General features: G+C 38.1%; 1 protein-coding gene across 1 annotated transcript in view; it reads left to right on the top strand.

Annotated features, from left to right (window-relative positions):
• Positions 1 to 25,326, top strand: part of BRE (brain and reproductive organ-expressed (TNFRSF1A modulator)) — a 457,102-nt gene that overhangs the window by 1,344 nt on the left and 430,432 nt on the right. Inside the window, exon 2 of the mRNA XM_011956325.1 lies at positions 2,509 to 2,660. Within this exon, the coding sequence (XP_011811715.1) occupies positions 2,533 to 2,660 (128 nt within the window). The 5' untranslated portion in view covers positions 2,509 to 2,532. The remainder of the gene's footprint in view (positions 1 to 2,508; positions 2,661 to 25,326) is intronic.

The following is a 25,326-nucleotide window of genomic DNA, read 5'->3' as shown; positions in this document are numbered from 1 at the left end:
TTTATAAGATATATGCTTTAAAAAAATCACCTTGATGCTTTTCTCTTTGGTGATCGAAGTTATCAATGTTTATTTGAGAGGAAGATGGGTATAGTGGACTTGGAGAAGCCGGATTCGAATTCTGATGCTCCAGCTTCCAACGTTCAACAAGTTACTTTATTTTGTTGAGCTTTAATTTTCTATTTGTCAAGTTTCTTTAGCTTCCATTTGTCAAATGGGAACAATTATTATTCTCAGGGAACAGAGTTGGGGGGAAGTAAATGAAATTACAGATAGAGGTGAGTAATATGATACCTAATAGTGGGTAGATAGATGTCTAGAATGTGTTGGTTCTGTTTCCTTCTTTTGTAGAAACGAGACAAAGTAATAATAGGTACTGTGGGAAAAAACACAGAAGAACAATTTTGTAATATAGGTGAGACCCTTTTGCTTTTTTATAAGATGGGTATATTTGTACTTAGCATATGACTTTGATAAGCATCCCTTCAAGAATTGTGACATAGACATGAAGGTGGAAATGTTGGCAAATAGAAAAAAATAGGCTTCAAAATTATGATGTGGATTAGTATACTGTTCGGAATCAAATGATAATAATTACCCATATTATCTGCAAAATGGGAATGAAAATTCTTTCTTTACTACCTCAGGCTTGTGAAGATCAACTGCAGTAGTATATATGGACGCTCCTTATAAGTGATAAAACATTTTAAAAAGTACATGATTTTTATGATTGGTAGCACAGTGTTAGATGTTTAGTCTTACTTTGAAATGAGAGAATAGTCAGGGGGGATCATCTGTTAAGTGGTCAGAAGAAGAGCTTGTTTTATATTTACAAAAAGGATGATTTTGGAACTGAAGTATAAGTATAAAGGTGTTATAAGTATCTTGAAGATACTTCTGGCGGTCATCACTGTATAGGGTCAAAGTGTTATTTTTTGAGCTATCAAATTAGCAAATAAATTTATTATTTACTATCTGAAATAATAAATTGAAACCGGTTCTACACTTTTCAACATTTATTTTAGCAAGGACTTGTAAGTTTTCATGTGGTATAATGTATGAAAACTAGAACCAGAACATCATTTACTGGTAACTTGCTGGAAATTAATTTTCTTTTGATGTGGCATTTTTCTTTAAAATTGAGGAAGGAAACGATCATTTGAATCGACTTATTCCTCTGAAGGAAGAGGCTTTCATTTAGACATCTATTAAGAAGAATTCGTGTACTCCCTCCCCCAGCCCTGTGAGTTTCCAGATAATTTAGATATGATGTATTGGTTCTACTTTTGTGGTTTTAAGTGTAAGCACTTAGTGCCTTAAAGTCAAATACCTTAAGATCCATGTTAGTCTGTGTTGCTTGATAGCTGCATAGGTGATGTTTTCATAATTTAATTGTCAAGTAGATTTTTGCTCTATCTATCCCTTGGATTTTGTTATATCTATTCCCCTACCAAATTTTTTTGGGGGGGCACATTATCTTCTCTTGATACTGAAATATTTCTCTAACTTTTGTCCCCTTACTCATTTATTTATTAAAAAATGTTTATTGAGTGTTTAGCATGTGCCAGGTATTTCTGTTAAACCTTGGGGATTCAAAATGTAGTCCCTGCAGGGAAGAGATCACATGAACAGGTAGTTTTACTACACTGTGGATGGAAAGATTATTAAGAAAGGTATATAAGCAGTGCGCCGGGCGCGGTGGCTCACGCCTGTAATCCCAGCACTTTGGGAGGCCGAGGCGGGTGGATCATGAGGTCAAGAGATCGAGACCATCCTGGCCAACGTGGTGAAACCCTGTCTCTACTAAAAATACAAAAATTAGCTGGGCGTGGTGGCGCATGCCTGTAGTCCCAGCTACTCAGGAGGCTGAGGCAGGAGAATCACTTGAACCCAGGAGGCGGAGGTTGCAGTGAGCCGAGATTGTGCCCTTGCAGTTCAGCCTGGCAACAGAGTGAGACTCCGTCTCCAAAAAGAAAAAAAAAAAAGGTATATCAGCAGTACATAATTTCTAGTAAGGAATAGTTGCAAGCAGGTTAGCCTGTTGTAGGGTTTTATATGGTATTATCCATCAAGTTTTTACTCCTTGTGGGGACACAGAGGGAGAGATTGCTAACTCAGTGATGTGTGTGTTTTTGTGTTGGGATAGAGGATTGTTAGCAAGGGCTCCTTGGACTCAACTAAAATAGAACAAGTCAGTTGTGAGATAGAGTGGGACTGCTTTAAGTAGAGTGTGGCAGTGTAGAAACCAGCTTTGGGAAGGAAGAGGGAATTGTAGTTCAGGGGTTCCTTCTGTTCCTGAAAAGCAGTGGTGTAGTCCCAGTCCTGAGTAGCTGAGCAGAAGTGTGGTGGTTTCTTCTGGAAGATCACTGAAAGAGGCTGCACTAGAGATGGGAAAGGAATTATTTATTCATGCAAGAGGAACTGCTGTATGCTGTCCAGTTTTCAGGAAGTGTGTTGTATCTAGTCCATTTGTAAGCCCTGATCATCATTCTTTCCTTCTACTTTCAGTGGTGATTTACAAGTCAAGTTAAAATGTCCCCAGAAGTGGCCTTGAACCGAATATCTCCAATGCTCTCCCCTTTCATATCTAGCGTGGTCCGGAATGGAAAAGTGGGACTGGATGCTACAAACTATTTGAGGATAACTGACTTAAAATCTGGGTATGTACCAGAATGAATTCAGTGAATGTACCAGAACCAATTCAACCTTTACCTAATGACAGCCCTTCCTTACCAGACTCATAAAAATTGACCACGACAGAAACCCACCAAGTCATCATCTCATCATATGTTGATTCAGTTGGTTTTGTTCAGTTCTTGACATTTTATGTTTCAGGTTATTTTATTTGTGTTCTGGGCCATTGTTTTATGACTAGAATGTTCATGTCTTTTTTCTGTTTTTTCTTTGTGAAGAGCATGCCGTCAGTTTTAGAAGTGTGTTTTTCATTCATTGGCTTGTTTTCTTATTGTGTTTGCTGCAGTCCAGCAACAAACATATTCTGAATCTGATATCATTTGATAAACTCTCTTAATAGGAAAATTATAAAAGCTAGTCAAAATGGGTCATTTCTCACAATGGGGTTGAAACAGTAAGATCTCACACCTAGAAATGTTGCATTAAAAAACAGAATTTTTTTTTTTCTGAAACAAATTTAGATTTACAAAAAAGTTACAGAAATGATACAGGAAATTAGCATTGTTATAATATTGTTAATTGTTCTACAGGTTTTATTTGAATTTTGCCAGTCTTCCCGTTAATGCCTTTTTCTTGTTCCAGGATCCAATCATCATGTCTCCTTAGTCTCCCCAGCAGTGACAGTTCCTCAATTTTTCTTTGCCTGTCATGACCTTGACGCTTTTAAAGAGTACTGGCTACTTATTTTGTAAAATGTGCATCCACATGGGTTTGTCTAATGTTTTCTTTTCATTAGAGTGAAAAATATGTTTTTTTCCAAGTGTAGTACAGATGTGTTGTTGTACCATCCTCAGTGCATCAGATCAGGGAATATATGATGTCCATATGCCTTTTTACTACTAAGTTAACTTTGATAATTGGGTTAAGTGATCACTGTAAAGTTAACTGATTTTTCTCCTTGTAGTTAGTTAAGTACTGTATTTTGCTGAGAGATGCTTTGAGACTTTGCAAATATCTGGTTTCTCATCATCCTTTTGTCCATTAATTTCAGCATCCATGGATGATTCTTGCCTCTATTACTACTTTGATGCTTGTCTAAGAGTGCTTTTTCTCTTTTTCTCATTCTTCCCCATTTATTAATTTGAATTCTACTATGAAGAAACACTCTTCCTTTTCCTTCAGTTATTTATTTATTCAGTTATTTACTTATGCCAGTATGAATTGTTAGGTATTTATTTTTCTCTGTGGGTTATACATTAAATATTATTATCATTTATTTTGTTGGTCAGTTGTTCCAGCTTTTTGTCATTGAGAACTCTATCAAGTGGCTTTTGTGTCCTTTTGACATATCCCCATCATTTTTGAGTACTTTCTTACTAGAAATGTTGCCTTTTTTTTTAAAGATGGAGGAAATTTCATTGGACTCTGGGATTTGTGGGAGGCATAGGCATAGGCATTGGGCACTAGGGCAGGTTTGCACGGGCCATGTTCCAGGGACCTTCTTGGATGTGGCATCCACAAATGGAGTTGTTGGTATGGACAAAGATGCGGCCAGGAATCTCACTGACCTGGTCCAGGGCCTCCTCCTGAAGAACCTGCCATGGCTTGGGCTGGGGTAGCTAGCTTTAGAATGATTGGGGCTCCTCGGGCATATACTGTACTACTATTGTCTAGTCTGGTCAGTATAGATAACAAAGATGATGGCTGGGGTAGGGGCAGCCTAGATTCCAGGTGGTAGAATTGCTTCTTTCAAGGGCATCTGCCTTTTGCCATTTCCCATCTCTTTCCACTTAGGTGCACCTGGAATCACTGGGCCAGGGCCCCATGCCCCGGTCTGGCACCCAGATGTGCCGATAGAAGCCTAGTCTCTGCAGAAACTCTTCTCTAAGAGTTAGTTCCATCACACACTTGAACCCTACCTTGGTTGGGCTGGTTCCAGATGGGATTAAGTTGTGCCGGCATTCAGGCTAGTGGCTAGTGTATGTCAAAGTTGCCCCTTCTTCCACTGGTAGGTCTTATTATCTGTTGTATCCACCTCCTCCATGAGGTTCTCGTACATCCTGTCATAGAGGATGCCCACCATATTGTCCTCTTCACTAGACTCCAGCAACTGGGCCAGCAGCTTGTACCCAGCTGGGTCTGGAGCAGCTTGTGTCCAGCTGGGTCTGCACTGGTCAGCTGGGTCTGCCATTGCTTCCCAGGTGACAGGACGCTCATGGTCTCTGTGGAAGATCTCTGGTGATGGTCATGTCAGTTTCTCTGTGGGTAGTACTTTTCACACATGTCCACCATGATGTCACATGAAGCTGATTTTTTTTTTTTTTTTTTTTTTTTTTTTTTTTGAGACGGAGTCTTGCTCTGTCGCCCGGGCTGGAGTGCAGTGGCCGGATCTCAGCTCACTACAAGCTCCGCCTCCCGGGTTTACGCCATTCTCCTGCCTCAGCCTCCCGAGTAGCTGGGACTACAGGCGCCCGCCACCTCGCCCGGCTAGTTTTTCGTATTTTTTTAGTAGAGACGGGGTTTCACAGTGTTAGCCAGGATGGTCTCGATCTCCTGACCTCGTGATCTGCCCGTCTCGGCCTCCCAAAGTGCTGGGATTACAGGCTTGAGCCACCGCGCCCGGCCTATGAAACTGATTTTTCAAGGTCCTCGGTCTGCACCCTCTCTGCATCCCGTAGTCTGGCAGGAGGCAAAGCAATGTGCATGTCAGTGTCTTGTCTCAGTGAATGGTGCCCTTGTGTGTCTCCATTCATGGCAGTGCCATGAGGTTGCTGTGGGAACATTTGGGTAACAGGATGGGCTCTGAGACAAGCATGCAGTGCTGGGTTTGGAGGGGTGTTGGCAGTGGCGGCAGCAGCAGTAAAAGTAGAAATGCTGTATTCCTGATTCTCTTTCATCTTTCTCCTTAATAGACTCTTTTGCCATTTGCCATCTACACACCTTGCTGTTGTTTGACTAAGCTAAAGACTTGGGTATAAGAATACTGACTTATGTTCTTTAGTGGTGAGATAAAAAACTAAGACACTTCTTTGGAATAGTAGGATTCTTTTGAAAACATCTGATACTATCTTCAGTTTCATTAATCAAATACTTATGGAGCATTTACTATTTGCTATCCATTTTGCTAGTGTTAGGTTAGTTCCTTTTTTGTTGAGGCAAGAGGATTTGGTAGAAAGAACTCTGGTGGAGTTGATAAGAAGAAGGTTTTAACATTTTTTTTTTCTTCTTCTAGAAGTTAACTATACACATTAGGGGATTTACAAATTAACTCGCATCCTTAGATAAGCCAGGGATCGGAAAGTGACTTTTTAGGCTTTGTTTTTCTTTTTTTTTTTTTTACTGGTTTAGAATTTTTGCCCATTTAGTCAAGCAGCAGGCCTGATGCTCAGACAGACTTCCCCAGCTTATAAATGGTGGTAGGAAGTGGGGATTCTGAAATAGAGACTGTATATAGGATTCATTCAGTCTGAATTTCCCACATTATTATAGACAATCTAGATACAGATTGGAGCCTCCTAAATTACAAAATGCTTTCTTTAGATGGACTCCGTCTCTAATTGAAGTCATCAAGATCAGATCTCAAGAGGGTATTTTCCAGTTTCCCTCAATGTAATTTTTGGCCTGCAGAAAGTAGAGTGATGTGCTTCCTTTACTGTGCTCATTTCTTCTCAGTTTGTAGTTTTGACTTTGATTTCCTCTTTCTGGGATCTTTAAATCAGTGTATTTTTCTTCTGGGTCTGAGAATAAAAAGATTTTCAAATGGATCACTGGATATTTCAGAGTAACTTTTCAGGTTTTCCCACACTTTCATGTTTCTTTCCTTCTCTGATTAAAAATAGCATCATAGCATCTTTATGTCTGCATTGTGCTCATCTCTTTTTTTCTGTGTTTTTTAAGGTTTAAAACTGTTGATCTTTCCATAAGTTCCTTTGGTTCAACAAGATTGTGTCTAATCCTGTCTATTTTCTTTTCCTTCCCACCTCAGGTCTTCTGGACCTATCCTATCTTGCATTTTACTGCTAGGAACAAACACATTCTTCTTTCATTGGAATGGGGTGAGCTTGGAGAAAAGAAGACATTTCAGATGTCCATTGATAGTCTTAAGTCTGTGTAGCCAGAGGCAGTTCCCATTTTCTCACTGGATCTCAGTTTTTTTTCCACAAAATGAGCAATCAAATTAGATGACTAAGGTTTTTGCAGGTCAGAAGTCCTGCAAAAACAACTCAAATGTCCATCAACTGATGAATGGATAAACAAATTTGGCATATCAAAAATAGAATATTATTTAACCATAAAAAGTAATGAAGTACTAATTCACAGTACAACATGATGAACCTTGAAAACATTGTGCTAAGTGAGAGAAGCTCATTATAAAAGGTCACATAGTATATGATTCCATTTATGTGACGTGTCCAGAATAGGCTAATCCGTAGAGACAGAGAGTAAATTAGTGGGTGCCAGAGGCTGGAGGAATCAAAAGTGACTACTTGAGTGTGGGATTTTGGAGTAACAAAAATGTTGTAAAATTAGTGGTGAAGGTTCCATCGCTTTGGGAATATATGAAGAATGATCAAATTGCACACTTTACAGTGATTTTATGGTATGTAAATTATATCTCAGTAAAGCTGTCATTAAAAAAAAAAAACCGAACAACCTGAGCTGGGCACAGTGGTACAGGCTTGTAGTCCCAGCTACTCGGGAGGCTGAGATGGGTGAATCACTTGAGCCCAGGAGTTTGAGACCAGCCTGGGCAACACAGCTAGACCCCTTCTCTAAACAAAAATAAAGAAAAAAATAAAACCAGTCCATCAACCACGAATGTTCATTGACCTGAATGTATAGGATGTAGAAATAAATCTTTCTTTTTTAGCATGTCACAGACATTCTTTTCAGAGGTATTGAAGACCTGACGGGGGCCTGATGGCTAGTGGACTGCTGACTGGTGATTGGTATATGTAAAATGATATCAACCTGAGATTCTTACTCTTTGTATTAGTATCCTGAGAAACCAGTTGGCGTTTATCAGCATGAAGTCTTGTTGCTTCTTTTTCACAGATTCCCTTTTGGGTGTTCTCAAATTCCTGAATGTTTAGTTGAAGATTTAAGTGCAAATAGTGGAATCTGATGACAAATTTGAAATGAATCTACTAGCCCTAGCGTTTTTTTTTTGTTGTTTTTTTGTTTTTGAGACGGAGTTTCGCTCTTGTTGCCCAGGCTAGAGTGCAATGGTGCGATCTCGGCTCACTGCAACCTCTGCCTTCTGGTTTCAAGCGATTCTTCTGCCTCAGCCTCCTGAGTAGCTGGGACTATAGGTGCCTGCCACCACGCCTGGCTAATTTTTTGTATTTTTTTGTAGAGACAGGGTTTCACCATGTTGTCTAGGCTGGTCTCAAACTCCTGACCTCAGGTAATCCACCCACCTTGGCCTCCCAAAGTGCTGGGATTACAGGTGTGAGTCACCATGCCTGGCCTCGTCCTAGCTTTTTCTGGACTAACTGCCTGAAAAATATGTGAAATTGTATTTAATGACATTTAATATGTATGGAATTTACTTTCTTTAGCTGCAAAAAAGAAATAAAAATATCTCTACCCACATTCATAAAATGATGTGAAAGGCCTTGTTAATCTGGAACATTATTGATGCCTTATATGTAGTACTCGTCTGAAAGATTCAGGGAAATTCTTTAGAAGTTCATTAACAATTCCTTCTTCAATCCTTCCATCAGCCGAAGTGTGAATTTCTCGTTTCTGCAACAAAACAGTGGCAGAGTTAGGGAAAAGAATGGCTTCTTTTTGGTGTGTCACTTTTGGCATTTACGTTTCTTTTAGATCTTCAGCAGGCACAGTTATGAGAGGCAGGAGCTACATGTCTAATTTCTATTAACTCAAAGAGGTATACCCTATAGGACACAGTATATATAAAAGATATAAAATTAGGAGACAAATTTTAAAGGTCTTGTTATTACATGTAGCCACTTGCCCTTGAAGAGATAAGGTCTAAGTATCTATATTCTAGATCTGGTTCATTGGTAAAATAGGCAAGAACCTAATCGAGGCAAGATTTCTTTCTTTTTTTTTTTTTAAATAGCAATTCATATATATTTCTCTAATGGTACTTAGATTTTTCTACCTTACTTAAGATTATGTATGTTTCTAAACCCCATTGCTAGGCCATCAGTATCTTAGGGGCCAAGTTCTTGTTTAATTTATGTTTATACCTCCTTAAGGTCTATCTTGGTACTTTTCACATGTAATGTAGTAAGTAGGATTTGAATGGATGGATGAATGAGTTAGATGTTTTCCTTGAGAAACTACTTGTTTTGGGGATCAGAGTGGTTTGTTCTTGTGGTTTGTAAGGATTTTTATTGGCCTGATAGTGTATTGCTTACATTCTGTTACGCATAATTCTTTTTAATGACGTTCCCTGAAATGAGTTGACATTTTTGAAATTATAGTAGGCCGGATGCAGTGGCTCACACCTGTAATCCCAGCACTTTGGGAGGCTGAGGCAGGCATATCACGAGGTCAGGAGATCGAGATCATCCTGGCTAACATGGTGAAACCCCGTCTCTACTAAAAATACAAAAAATTAGCTGGGCATGGTGGCAGGCGCCTGTAGTCCCAGCTACTCAGGAGGCTGAGGCAGGAGAATGGCATGAACCCGGGAGGCGGAGGTTGCAGTGAGCCGAGGTAGCACCACTGCACTCCAGACTGGGCGACAGAGCGAGACTCCGTCTCAAAAAAAAAAGAAATTATATAAAGTGTATTATCTAATACTGGATTTACTCTTGTAGGTAAAATATAGACTGAGATCTGAAGGGACCAAATTGTTAATTTTAGAGAATTATTCCATGAGCTTACTGCATGTTTATTAGTTCTTTGCTCTGTGTTAATTTGATCACAAGCATGTGCTATTTGTAAGATGCCATATTTTGTCATTTTTAGTGATTTTTCTAATCTTGAAAATGTCTGAGTGTCTGTTCAGCATTCTGGAATGATGCCTGGCAAATACAACAGTGAGGAAAGCAGAGAGGCTCACTGCAACCTGTGGCAGCTGAGCCTCAGTATCTTTTTTCAGTATATTGCAGTGACTCAACCTTACTGGCACATGGCTGTGTTTGGGGCATCTGCTGTGACATCTCATCCGCCCACAACTACCTATTGCATTTTTTTTGTCCATGTTCTGAATTTCATTGCTTAGTTAAAAATAGATGCTCAGTGTAAGTACTTGATTACTAAATAGACAGAACAGTTTTAAAGGATGAGTGCCGTAAGCTTTGCAGACTGATCTCAGTTTGGCTGCATGAGTTTCTCTAGCTGGCAATCTGAATCTTTATTAGCCTTGTGTCTGGAAGGAAGCTGCTGCCCTGGGAGGCAATAGTTTAATTTTTGTCTATGGCCGTACCACCTTGATTGCGCCCAATGTTGTCTGAAGATGGGCAGTTTTTAATAGCTTAGATTTAGTTGTTCCCTTGACTTTTCTGTACTTTTCCCTGATCTCATTCCCCTTTTTCCCCGTGCCTGTCTTCATACTTTATATATTCATTATACATAAATATATCCCTCAACAGTATTATTTTGCATGTTTAAAAAGTTTGTACAAATGATATACTATATATATTCATCTATATCTTGCCCGTTTTGCTTAGTATAAAGTTAATGAGATTTATCTGTGTTGATATTTACAGCTTTGGTTCTTTCTTTTGCACTAGTATTTTGTATTCCATTGTATGAATATACCCTTAATTTTAAATTCGTTCTTCTGCTCATTGACTGTTACACTGTTTAAATTATTTTTTTGACAAAGAGTGCCACAGTGAACATTCTCTCACATGTGCATGGGAAAATATGTATGAGAATATTTTCTGGGACAGTTTTTTGAACTGAGTGTATTTACCCATTAGTGGTTGTAAAATCAATTGAGTGAGTCACCCCAACATTAAAAAATGAATGAGAACAAAATGGAAACTCTCAGAATGTGTCACAGTAAGAATAAGCACTGTTTTGTGAGTTTTCATTTCAGTTAAATAAGTATGCGTATACTGGGTCATAATGAAAATATCTGTGATGATCAAAAAATTTGAAAGCTACCCATCAAAGGTATATTCCTAGAAATAGAATTACTAGCTCTTAAGATGTATACGTCTTCTATTTTATTAGATATTACCAGATTATATACATTTCCTTCCATCAGAAATGAGTTTCTACTATTCTATAACCTCACCAGTACTTGATATTGTCAGACTTAACATTTTTGCCAAGCTGATGAGGTGTGACCTGGTATCTCATTATGGTTTCAATTTGTACTTCTGTGATTGCTATTGTAATAAGTCTTTTAATATGCTTATTGGCAATTCAGATTTCTTCCTTTGGGATATTCTTTGTTCATCTTTTCAGTGGATTGTTTGTATATTTCTATAGATTTTAAAGCATTCTTTATATATTTTGGATACTGATCTTTCGGTAATTACATGTATTACAAATATCTGCAAAAAGTCTGTGGCATATATTCTTATTTTAGTGCTCCTGACGTCCAAGAGTTTTGATTTTGATGAAGTTACATTCAACGGTATTTTCTTTTTTAGATTTGGATATATGTGCCTTAGTGCACATGTGCGTGTGTGTGTGTGTGCATGTGTGTGTTTGTGTGTGAGAGAGAGAGAGTGAGAGAGTTTTAAGAAATCTGGGCCTATCCAAAAGTCACACATCTTTCTTTAATAATTTTAAAGTTTTCCTGTTTCCTTTTTTGGTCTTTAAATGGAAATTTATTTTTTCTATAATATGGTGTGAGATAGAGATATAGTGCCCCCTGCCCCCACCATATGGATAACTGGTTGACCTAGCCTCATTTATTGAGAAGGCCATCCTTGCCCATGGATGTCAAGTTTATATCACACATGGGCTTGTTGCCAGGCTTTCTGTTTTGGTCGGCCAGACTCATTGTCCTTGTGCCAGTTCCATACTTTCTTAACTATTACAGTCTTGTGAAATGTCATGATAGCCAGTAGGACAAATTCCCCCCTTCCATCTTGTTCTAATTCTTAAAAATTGTCTTGTTTAACCCCGTGTTCTACATACCTTTTTGTAACCTCATTTAAATAGTTGTCTACTGTTTCATTAGGAAACATACCATAATTTAGTTAGCAAAAAAATCCTCTTTTTAATGAATTGAGAAAGATAAATGAAGGGAAGTTATCCTGATGAGGGGCAAATTGAGAAGTGAAGGTTAGAGAAGCTCTCTCTGAGGAACTGAAATTTAAGTTGAATCATGAAATATATGAATATAGTAGTCCTCCCTTATCATTAGGGGATACGTTCCAAGACCTCCTGCATGGATGCCTGAAACCTCTGATGGAACTCTGTTGCTGTCAGTCAGAACATGTTTATGTTGGTGTCTTCCACCCACAAATTTAATGCCTTTTCTGTCTCAGCTGAGCACGTAGCACACGCTGTAGCTGTTATTTTTGCAATTTGAGGTGCAAAGCAAAACTAGCACAAATTTCTTTTTCCTTCTTCACAATTTCATGAATAGAAGATTTGTTTTTCTGTTAGGTCTTAGCAACACCAGCATATGATTGCTTTTTCTTTCCTTATTAAGTCAAGAACTTTTACCTTTTTCCTTAAAGGAAGCCCTTTATGACTTGTCGTTAGTGGATCTGAATTGCCAGCATCACGACTCTTGTGCTTTCCTGAAGCACTTTATTAAGTAAAATAAGGATTACTTGAAGTCAAGCACTGCTGTACCGTCGCAGTTGATCTGATCACCAAGACAGCGACTAAGTGACTAACGGGTGGGTAGTGTAGACAGCTATGCTGGACAGAGGGATGAGTCATGTCCTAGGCGGGACAGAGCTGGAAGGTGTGAGAACAATCTCAGAACAGCATGCAATTTAAAACTTACGAATTGTTTCTGAAATTTTCCATTTAACATTTTCAGACCAAACATTGCTTTTTCTTGACCCAGGGTCAAAGTTGGCCAAGGGTAACTGAAACCACAGAAAGCAAAACCATAGATAAGGGGGGACTGCTGTACATCAAAAGTCTTAAATGTGCATGCTTCTTGGCCCAATAATTAACATTTGGCTGATACATAGGAATATATGCATCCATATGGGCACATTTTATTTTATGGTCCCAGAGAAAGACCTCCAGATAATCAATCTGGCAATCCTCCAATAAAAAGACCAGGATGCTGTTGATAACACTACAGTGAAGCTCAGTCATTGACAACTCCACCCATGTATAAAGGGCTTCAAATTTACATGTTAAGAGATGCATTCTTTAACAGACATGCATAGCCAGAAATCATCAGTCTGAGGAAAGCCATCAACATGAAAGAGAGCAAAACAGAGACAATACAAGGTACAGAAGAATTTTTTTAAAGCTATAATTAATATCCTTATAAAAATAAGAGAAAATACTGCATTCATGAAAATATGACAATGTGTCTGTTGGGCCGACTTCTGTACCTGCCCAAATTATCAATCAAATTTAAAACTAGACATTTTCAGACTTTCAAGAACTCAAAAAGTTTATCTCCTTTTCTCCCTTTCTTAGGATGCTAGTGGAATATATGTTCCAACAAAGCAAGAAGGTAAAACAAGAAAATAAGTGATTCAATACAGGAAGGGAAGACCTAAAATAATAACTGTATGGCAGACCTAGAGAGCAATCAATACAGTTAAAGCAGTTCTTCCATACTGCACACTTACCGTTAACTGTTTTACTAGATGTTTTATCATTTAGCTGCTATTGTGTAGGAATTCAGTTGTTTATTGGCATATATGAAAGCAAACATAGAAGTTAGATTGAAGTAGAATCAGAAGATACATTGGAAAATTTACTCAATAGTTCAACAATCTTTTATCAGAACACTTAAGATGACTCTGGAGAAAAGAAAAATAGCCAGGACCAGAAGAAATAAAGCAAGATTTGACTGGGGAGGGTCAGGTATGGGCAGAAGCTGGAAGTCAGATTGGACAGGGGTTGGAACACAGGGAGCTATCTTTAGAGGGGTTGTGTGGCAGGATAATGTGATGGTAAGCATGTAGGTTTTTCAGTCAGTGAGGTCTGAGTTTATATCCTAATTCTACTGCTTACAGCTTAATGACCCTTGATAGGTCACATAACCTTTCGGTGCTTCAGTTTTCTCTTAAATGGGGGGATGACATTAATGACCTTATTGAGTAGTTACGGGGGTGAAATGAGATAATTCATATAAAGCACTTACAATAGTGCGTGGTCATAATGTTCAACAATGGTGAGTGATATTGTATGTTATATATAATAAATAATATGTAGTATGATATATCATTATTTCACTGTGTTATTGTTGTCACATTGTTATTTTAGAATCAGGGAGTCTGTAAAGAGTGTCCGTGCAAGCAGTATCACAGGAACTATTGACTAAGACCCAGGCAAGCAGAGCAAAACAGGAGCTCACTCTCATCTAACAAAACTCAGAGAAATCATGTAGCAGAAATGGATGGGAGATCCAGAGATTTTTCATTCTGAGATAACCTTCTATCCTTGTTCATTGCTTTTTACAAGTCTACGGAGGCAGGAGAAAAGTCACCATGGCTTAATTTGACCCTGCAGGTGGATGAAACTTAGAATATTTGATTAGGTTGAAAAATGAATGGGCATGAAGATGGCAACTGTTTTAGCAGATAGAACTTAAGAGTTTTTAACAGTCATTAGAGATTGAACACTGATTGTCTTGAGCAGATACATGCAACAGTTCTTAACAGAGGGTTGAAGAAGCCTCTTAAGTTAGATAGTGCAGGGACTTCTGTCTGAGGATGAAGGGCATAAGCAGTGGGCTGTTGAACTCTGCTAGTGTGGCCAGTGTGTGGGGTCATAGATGTTCAAGAATTTTGCCTGGAACTTAGGGTGTTTATCTAGGTACCAGAACATCTGGAAACTCAGTGAACAGTGCATGGTGTTGATATTTTAAGTGTTTTACTGAGGGCAGGATGTCCATCAGGAAATATTCCTTGGGATTGCTAACCAGAAGGAAACACAGGGTTCCCCGTGCTCCTCATATGCCAGCCCATATTCTTCTCTTCCCTTAGATCTTTACCCTGGGTAGCTAGCTGACTGTCTAGACTTTTTGTGATCATAATAGTATAATACAGTAATATAAATGATTTTAATTAAACAGTCTATGAGCCTTTGAACATTACAAGTGCTCTTGCATATGGTGTTTTACGGCCTTTTGTATTTTGTACTTAAGATTGTAAGTGGTGGTGTTGGTCTTAACCCAGTGAAGTCTGAAATCACTTTGGGAACTTTGACTAGGCTTCCAGAGTCTGGGGTAGTAAGTGCCAGGATAAATTTGGGTCTGGGATTTTAGGTGGTTCTGATCTTGGGCTTTTCATGCCCTCCAATGACTTCATTTTAGGGTGACTTCATTTGGTATGGAGGTTGATGTAGGGGAAGAGGTGAAGGGAGGTATCCAGTCTAATGCGTATAAAGAAAAGTGAGTAGAAAATTCATCTAGTCTATTCCTGGATGCACTTTACAATGTTCAAAGGAAAAAAAAATCACTCCCACTGTTGTCTTTTGTCCCTTCTATTGTGTACAATTTTTAGGTAGTATTTTTGGATTAGTTTTTGTTTTATTAGGATGACAAATTTACTAAATGCTTTGAGTTTGGAAGATAGGTGAGGGTTTTTCTTAGTACAGGTTAATATGCATATACATTTGTTTTAGGGCTCCAAATTAATTATTCTTTTTTTTTTTTTTTTGAGGCGGAGTCTCGCTCTGTCGCCCGGACTGGAGTGCAGTGGCCAGATCTCAGCTCACTGCAAGCTCCGCCTCCCGGGTTTACGCCATTCTCCTGCCTCAGCCTCCCGAGTAGCTGGGACTACAGGCGCCCGCCACCTCGCCCGGCTAGTTTTTGTATTTTTAGTAGAGACGGGGTTTCACCGTGTTAGCCAGGATGATCTCGATCTCCTGACCTCGTGATCCGCCCGTCTCGGCCTCCCAAAGTGCTGGGATTACAGGCTTGAGCCACCGCGCCCGGCCCAAATTAATTATTCTTATACCATCACTCATACGTTAAAAGTTTCCTTATGCTTACATAGAAATGTAGAACAGCCTCTTTTTCAGCTTCCGTGTTACTTGAATAGTTTTACTTTTTGGTGCCGTGTTGCTTGAGAATTAATTTTGTAATCTTCCATCTCAGGGCCACATTTCCTCAGTAATTTGGTTATCTTTCTAATGGCATGTTATGAAAGTTAAGTTTATCCCACTGACCTTGCTTCTCTTGACTTTTTGAAAAACATATCTTTTTTTTTTGTTTTGTTTTCCGAAAAGGTTTTTTATCTCAACCTTTGCCCTTGCCAGTTTATTGATAACAAACCTTGAATCAAGTGGAAGTTTTGGAGAACATGTTGATGTTCCGCTTTTGAGTAGGTGTAATGCCCTCAGAATGATTTTTTTTTCATCTGTGGACTCCTGAATTTTTCATTTAAAAAACATTATTTAAAAGTGTTTGTGGTTCAGTAATTACACGTTGGGTCAATTTTGGACTTGGCACATTATGCTTTATAATGTAAAATATACATAAATTTATAATTTTCATTATTTTTAAGTGTACACTTCTTTGGCATTAAGTACATCAGAAATGTGGCATTTGGAGACGTTTATCTCCAAACCTTTTTTCATTTTGCAAGTTGAAACTGTACCATTAAACAACAACTTCCATTTCTCCTTTCCCCCAGCTACTGGCAGCCACCACTCTGGTATCTGTCTCTGAATGTGACTACTTTAGGTACCTCGCTTGATGTAAGTGAATCATGCAGTATTTACCCTTTTGTGACTGGCTTTCTTCAGCTAGCGTAGTGTCTTCAAGGTTCATCCATATTGTAGCGTCAGAATTTCCTTTTACAGGTTAGGTAGTGTTTCATTGTCTGTCTATATCACACTTTGTTTACCCTTTCATCTGCTGATAGACACTTGGGTTGCTTCTATCTTTGGCTGTTGTGAATAATGCTATTAATATGGGTGTACAAATACCTGTTTGAGCCCCTGTTTTCAGTTTTTGGGGTATATACCCAGAAGTAGAATTGCTGGATCGTATGATAATTCTGTGTTTAAATTTTTGAGGAACTGCTATACTGTTTTCTTTCTTTCTTTTTTTAAAAATAATTTCAACTTTTATTTTAGGTTCAGTGGATACATATGCAGGTTTGTTACAAGGGTATATTGTATGATGCTGAGGTTTGGGGTAGAATTGAACCTGTCACATGGGTAGTGAGTGTAATACTCAATAGGTAGGTTCTCTTTTTTTAAAAACAATTTTTTTTTTGAGGTAGGGTCTCACGGGACTCTGTCACCCAGTTTAGAGTGCAGTGATATGACCACAGCTCACTGCAGCCTCAACCTACTGGGCTCAAGCAATCCTGTCACCTCAGTCTCCTGAGTAGCTGGGACTACAGCACATGCTACCACACCTGGCTAAATTTTTGTATTTTTTTGGAGATGAGGTTTCGCCATGTTGCCCAGGCTGGTCTCAAACTCTTGGACTCAAGCCATCCACCCACCTTGGCCTCTCAAAGTGCTGGATTACAGGCGTGAGCCTCTGTGCTCGGCCCCAACAGGTAGTTTTTCAACCCTTGCCTCCCTCCTTTCCTCCCCTCTCTTGGAGTCCCCAGTGTCTATTGTTCCCATCTTTAGGTCCATGTCTACCCAGTGTTTAGCTTCCACTTATAAGTGAGAACATGCGGTATTTGATTTTTTGTTTCTGTGTTAATTCACTTAGGATAATGGCCTCCAGCGGCATCCATGTTGCTGCAAAGTATGTGATTTCCTTCTTTTTGATGGCTGTGTGCTATACCGTTTTCTACAGAGGCTGCACTGTTTTACTTTCCCACCAGCAAGGCACAAGGGTTTTAATTTCTCCACATCCTCATCAACACCGACACTTGTTACTTTCTGTTTTTCTTTGTTTTTGTTTTGATAATAGTAATCCTAATGGGTGTATAGTGGTATCTCACAGTGGTTTTGGTTTGTATTTCCCTAATGTTTACTGATGTTCATTCAGCATCTTTATTATTATCGTTACTATTTTTTTGAGACAGAGTCTCACTCTGTCACCCAGGCTGGAATGCAGTGGTGTGATCACAGCTCACTGTGCAGCCTCCACCTCCTGGGCTCAAGCAATCCTCCCACCTCAGCCTCCTGAGTAGCTGGGACCACAGGCATGTGCCACCGTACCTGGGTAATTTGTTTATTTTTTGTAGAGACAGGGTCTTGCTATGTCAGCCAGATTGGTCTCGAACTCCTGAGCTCGAATAGTCCTCCCACTTTGGCCTCTTAAAGTACTGGGATTACAGGCTTGAGCATCTTTTCATGTACTTCTTGGCCATTTATACATCTTCTTTGGAGAAACATCTATTTGTCTTTTGCCCATTAAAAAAGTGTTTTTGGTATTCACTGTATGATTTCTTTATGGATTCTGAATATCAGTTCCTTCTCAGATAGATATATGATTTGCAAGCATCCCATCCCATTCCATAGATTGCCTTTTTACTCTGTTGATAATGTCTTTTAATGCACAGAAGTTTCACTCTGACAAAATTTGAGGTACTTCATATATGTTCTCCAGCTGGTTAAATTTCTCTAGCCTGCCCCTCTCTTAGCATCATCTTTCTGTGCTTTCTTCGCTAGAAAGGTCAGAGAGGCTATGGTGAAATTGAGCCAGACCTTTGTATCACTAGTATCCCCTCCTGTGGCAAAGGACACCCATGCACTGATGCACCTGTTTCTCCCATAGTAGAAGCTTTTTAATTGAGAATTAGTGACTTATAAAATATTACTCATTGTTATGATTATGGTAGTAATGTATAGAACATGCTATGACATTGGTTAACATAAGCAGCTCTATATTGGCAGTAAGGACAGTAATATAACAATAGCTGTTATCATTAATAATGTTTCATTGTAATGTAAGTGCTTTGAAAGGTATTGTCACATATAATCTGTCTAATAATCTCTTAAGGCAGACAAGGTAACTGAAACTCAAGTAAGTTATGTGACTTGTTCAGGGTTGCATAGCTAAGCCATTCTATCTATAACAGTTCTCCCTGGTTATTTTCTGTACCAGAATCTGTCCTATTGCCAATTTCAAGCTTTTATTTATTGTTTCTTAGGCCTGTCTCCATTAGCAGAGGAGATAGGGCCCTTATCTGGCATAACAGCTTTGTCTCCACTACCTAGCATAGGACCTGGCACAATTAGTATAAAACTGTGGATCTGAAAGTAATGTCGTGGTGTCAGGTTCAGGGGTGTATCACAGTCGTCTCCTAGGTTGAAAAAAGTCATTAGAAAGCATCAGAGAAACAAAAAAGGTTAGTTGCTGCTACTTCCCTCCCCTAGACATTAAAGGTTTAAACTAATTGATTTTTAAATTTAAAAACTTTTTATTGAGGTATAGTGTATATTCAGAATTCATGCCAATCTACCTATACTTCCAATCTTCCATTTGAACTATATTGGTTCTCAGAATCCTTTTCTGACTTACACACTCTTTTAATTTCTTGAGTAAATACATACAAAGATAGACATAATAAGCATATTTATAAAAACCTGCCAATGACAATTCCAAAAGATACTTTTATGATGCAAAAACATGATAAATACTATTCTTTAAAAATTAACTACATTGTGCTGTGCTGTAAGAAATTATTCCACAATGCCAATAATTATATCATTAGTTTTAGTTAAGATTTGCAAAGTCATTCAAGCTTCCAATTCCTCAATAACTTTAATAATGGAAAAAACAGCAACAAAAAAAAGAATAAGGAGTCTGCGAATATAGTTCAAAAAGCAAATCAGTGACAGACTTAAAATAACTACATGTGTTTAATTTCTGCCCCAGTTCCAACAACGAAACTGTTTTCCCTTTACATGGTCTCTTTAGAAGGCCTGGGGTTTAAAACTGAGCCATACTACCCTTTAGTATTTCCAAAGGATAGACAACCACAGATTATGCGAGCAGCCATGTTGCAAGATTGGGTGACCCCTTCAAACTGGCTTGTCAGATTTGTTAATATCTTCTTGCAAGGAACGAACCCAAGAATATGTTGGAGCTACATCTGGATGAAAATGAAATAGTGTTACGAATTCTGAGCAGACAGATAACCTGATGATAAATTTTAGGCAGTGAACTATATTGATGTTGCTGTCAACTTAGTAGAGATATCAAAAGAACACTTGGAAAGAAATAAATTAATGTTTGTTACTGTTGTGGGAAAACCAAGATGAATAGGGAGATTAGAAGACATCAAAGTAAATCAGCTTATCTTCATATCCAAGGACCTTCAGCATCTAAAGATTCTTTAGAAAAGTGTTTTTCAAACTCTTTGATGGAAGAGCAGATGAAAAAAAATCTAGTCAGTCACCAACTGATACTTTTGTAAAATATAAAAATGAATTGCTAGAAGAATGAAATGAAAAAGACATGAAATACAAGGCTTGACTCTTTTATTAGATTCATCAGACTTAAAATTACTTTTACACATTGCTGTAAAAGTTTTAAAATTTTTTCTTATCTCATTTTCTGTACTTTTCTTATTATGGATTAGTAATAATTTACAGACCAGAACTGGTCCATGGACCTGCTGTCTTTGAATAGCACGATTCTAGAAAGGTTTCTGTATTCTAACAGTCCGGGAGTTGACCTTCTTAAGAATTCTATCTCAGAGGGGCGACAGTAGTATGTTATTGATAAGTAATTCCTAACTATATATTAGATAATTGGAGATACTGTTTTTTTAAAAATAAATATGGTGGATGGTTATACAAATAAAAACTTTTCTGAAGATTGCTCAAATTTTCAGTTAGTTGGATCAGTAAAAAATCAAGAGAGGACATTGTTACTTTGTGCATGCTTTACATTTGTATACACACACCAAAGAATGGCTTTTGGGTAAGGAGAGAATTTATACATATATTTTGTAGGTATAAAATGCACATAAAATCGACACACACCAACGAATGGCTTTTGGGCAAGGAGAGAATGTTTATAATACAATCTTCTTTTGTAAATACTCTTATTTCTGTGCATTTTAAAGATCACCTTTTTTGATGTTTGCTTATTAAAGCTGTAGTATAGTTATATATTCTAAGTTGAACATCTTAAATACTATGCCAGTGATTTGGGTAACATTTCAGTTTTTCTCTAATTGTAACTGATGAAGATTTTTAATGACTATGATAGGCACATTGCCAGTTTTTGTTACATTCTCTTGTTACAAGAAAATATAATTTGCCATTTCAACTTCGTTTCATGTGGTTCATGGTAGAATTCATTTCTTATTAAAAACTTAATAAAGAACTAGTGTTAGCTTTAGTAGTCATATTAAAGTATACTATTGTTTTAATCTACACCAGAATTATAGAATTTCAGGATTGGAAAGCGTTACACTCTAATGTTAACCATGTGATCTATGAACCCCTTCTAATGCTTCTCTGCCAAGTGACTGTTCAGGCTGTCTGTAAATACCTCCAGTCACGTGGAAGCTCCATGAGTCCCAGCACAGCCCCCTGGGCAGCTAATACTGTTACATAGTGCTTTTCTACCTTGACCTGAAACCCTTTTCCTTGCCACTTCTACCCCTTGTCACAATATAGAACAAGCTTAATTGATCCTGCATATGAGTGAAGATAGCTATCATGTTTGATATTTCTCTCTTCTGTAGGCTAACATGTAGCCTTTGCTTCTATCATGCGATTTGTGTCCTTCCCCGTCTTTTTTGGCTTCTTCTGAATGTGATCCAGTTAGTCTCTATACTTCTTAAAGTGTAACGCCTAGAACTGAATGAAGTGTTCAAGAAATAGTTTTGACCAAGTGTGGAGTTGAGTATTATTATCTTCATTTTCCAGGAAGCTACCTTCTGTGAGACTGTATTGGACAGAGCTGTGGGTTACAAACCACTGATAGCTGTGACCCTTAGGTGTGTTATGAAATCATTTTAGAGGGTCTTGGTTTACATAAAAAACAGAAGAGAATGGAACAAAAGTACACGTCATGTAATAAAGCTAAATATCATTGCTTAACAATTTTGTTTTCAATTTATATATGAACACATACACACATATATATACACATATACACACACACACACACACATATATATATAACTCAGTACAGATATCTCTACTGATGGTGATATAAAATGGTGATATAAAAGTTTCTTATTATGTGTCAAAAAAGTTTGAAAGCCTCTGACCTAGACTAGATGCTTCCCGTCCTTGTTTCTCTGATGGCTCCTTCTAGTCTCTGCTTGCTCTGCAGCCAATTTACATGTCCCATCTTGATATTCTTCTCTTTGTTTCCCAGTAAATTTCCTGCTGTGTAACATGAGAGGCATGATGGGCTTCATTAGATTTGCTTTAGGATACCGGAAAATTATTTTACTGCTCTGATTAAGTCTTTTCACAGTTGGACCCCTGTCAGAATTTTTGTCTGTGGAATGAAGAAATGAAGTAGCCCCATGAAGAGGCGAGGAGGTCAATTGAGATTTTTGGATCTGAAAATTATTGCCCCAGAAAAGTAAAGGGTTTAAGGAAAATAGTGTTTGAGATAGACTCTCCTCCTCCTTATTTTTTGGTTTTGCAATTTGTACTTTTGAATACTCGTGACAGCGAGTGCTCTCTGTGTGCCAGGAACTGTTCTAAAGACTTTATTTATGTGCACCAAATCAGTGGATCCTCATAACAACTCTCTGGAGCATGACTGTTATCCTTATTTTACAGATGAGAACACGGAGGAAGAGAGAGATTATTTAACTTGCACGAGGCTTTAGAATTTATAATGTATAGCAGTAGCATCTCAAGCGGCAATCTAAGAACGAAATCCTTTCAAACTACCTAACAACCAAAAATACGTGGATGGCACACTTATCCCATTACCCTGTAGTTCCAGATATGCTCATATAGCAGATGCTAAGTCTTTTCATAATCATTTCAATATAAGAATTTGAAGATATAAAAAACCTTTTTTTTTTCTATCTTTAGAAAGCACTTTTGAGTAACAGGAAAGGGAATCCTTTAATGACACTTCAGAATCTATTAATTCTTCCTTTTCCTTTCTTCCCCATTCTTCTTTATCTCATTCTCTATTTTTGGCTCTACCCTGTCATCAGTTTCCTACTACAATTCTCTCTGCTTTTTCATTTTCTTTTCTTCTCCCCATCTCCCTATCTCCCCATCCCCGCTGGTTTTCCATCTGTTCTTTCCTTTACTCTGCTTTTGTGCTTTCCATATTCATTCAAATTTATTTATTTATTTATTTTTTATATAAGTTAAGCATATACGGAGCACCAAGTAAGTGTGAGGCATTATTGAGATATAAACATAAATAAAGCATGTAGCGTGAGAGCTCATCAGGGTGAGATCAAAGCTCTGCTAGTTGATTCCCTTGAGAATCTGAGCTACTGGGGCATGCCACAGTAAATACTCCTTAGGCCTTCCCTATATGGATCAGGAATTTCTATGGGATTTAGATAAATAGTATGCAAATAATATAAAATATGAGCCCCAGAGTTCAGGGAATAGGCAGCACATCCATTTAGGACATGTTTTGGATCAAGGCATAAAAACAGTGGCCTAAAAAGTTTACAGGAATATTTTCATCGGAAAATTAGTAGTGTTTAGTATAAAAATTACTTCTTATAAAATAACACTGTACATTGAATGTATGAAAATGGTATTTAAGTTGGCCTTGTCCCTGGGGATCTCTTATATAACATTTACTAATATGAGTAATAATTACCAGCATTCCCACAGTTGGAATAGCAAACAGTCCAGGACATTTCTGTAACTTGTTTGACTTTGTCCACTCCAGCTCCACCTTGCTCACTTTCAGTATTTATGAAATAGCTTTCAGGTACTTCCTATGTGCCAGCAGGTATGCTGCTGGACACTGAGGGATCCAGGGTTTAATGCGTTCTCTTTCTTCTTAGAGTTTTCAGTCTAGCAGTGCCTGTCTCTTAGGTTTTGCCCTTACTTAAAGACAATTGCCCATAACTATTTCTCCTTCCCCTCACTTGGCCAGATCCTATGCATTCTTAGAGGCCAGTTGTATTCCAGTGAACCTTCCTTGGTTACCCAAGCTAAAAGTGGTTTTTCTGCTCTCTTCGCTCCTATTGTGTTTATTTTCTTTAGCAACTAATTTGGCAATTAATCATGTTAATTGCTTTGTGACTTGTATCTATTGTTGTCTTGACTTGTTATTTAAATTGTGTTGTATGACTTTCATAGTTTGATTTTTGTCTTCTGGTTACAAGTTCTTGAGAATAGAGACTCCTTTGTATAACTCTTATAGCAATGATTACTCCAACCTTTTTTTTTTTTTTTTAGACAGAGTCTTGCTCTGTTGCCAGGCTGGAGTGCAATGGCGCGATCTGGGCTCACTGCAACTTCTGCCTCCCGGGTTCAAGTGATTCTTCCGCCTCAGTGTCCCAAGTAGTTGAGACTACAGGCAGGTGCCACGACGCCCAGCTAATTTTTGTATTCTTAGTAGAGACGGAGTTTCACCATGTTGACCAGGATGGTCTCGATCTCTTGACCTCATGATCTGCCCCCCTCAGCCTCCCAAAGTGCTGGAATTACAGGCGTAAGCCACTATGCCCAGCCCAAACTTTTTTTTTTATTATGCACCCTGTCTTAGTCAGTTTGGGTTGCCATAACAAAATACCTTAGACTGGGTAATTTATAAACAACAGAAGTTTCTTGCTCACAGTTCTGGAGCCTATAAAGTCCAGGATCACGGCTCTGGTAGATTGCGTCTAGTGAGGGCCTGTTCCTCATAGATGGTGCCTTCTGTGTGTCCTTCCATGGCAGAAGGGCAAAGGGGCAGACGGGCTCCCTCAGGCCTCTTTTATAAGGACACTAATCCTATTTATGAGGCCTCCGTTTTATGACCTAGTCAGCTCCCAAAGGCCCTACCTCTTAATACCAACACGTTGGGGATTAGATTCCAATGGGAATTTTGAGGGGCCACAAACATTCAGATTATAGCACACCACAAATCATTTTATTGTGTACCTCTGCTACATGTATATTTACTTGTAAAAATATATTTATAGATTATAAAACATACATAAAATATAAGCTAAAAATGATATAAAGATAAAATAAGCAACACTGTAAAAATAATTTGTATTACTTATAATGTGGTATTTTCACCTGCCATACCTGAAAAAGAAATCTGAAAAAATATGTAGATACTAATGGAAGAAATGCTTTTGCCATAAATTAAGTGTCCGGAAATGTGAGGGTCTGTCTCTGGACTCTTTATTCTGTTTTACTGGTTTGTCTATTTTTGTACCAACATCAATATTTTAATTACTAACGTTTATGGTAAATTTTGAAATCCAGTAGAGCAAATTTCCTACCAAGGTTTTTCTTATTGTGGTAAAATACATATAACATAAATTTACTATTTTAATCATTTTTAAGCCTACAGTTCTGTGGCATTAAGTTTATTCACATTGTAGTACAATGATTACTACTATCCATCTGAAACTCTGTACCCATTAGACTATGGCTTCCTATTTCCCTCTCTCCTTAACCCGTTACAACTACTGTTCTACTTTCTCTGACTATGAATTTGACTACTTTAGATACCTCATGTAAGTGGAATCATATAGTCTTTGTCCTTTTTTGACTGGCTTATTTCAC

Source organism: Colobus angolensis, unplaced genomic scaffold, assembly GCF_000951035.1.
Source record: "Colobus angolensis palliatus isolate OR3802 unplaced genomic scaffold, Cang.pa_1.0 Scaffold413, whole genome shotgun sequence".
Lineage (NCBI taxonomy): Eukaryota > Metazoa > Chordata > Mammalia > Primates > Cercopithecidae > Colobus > Colobus angolensis.
This window is presented reverse-complemented; position numbering and strand designations above follow the sequence as displayed.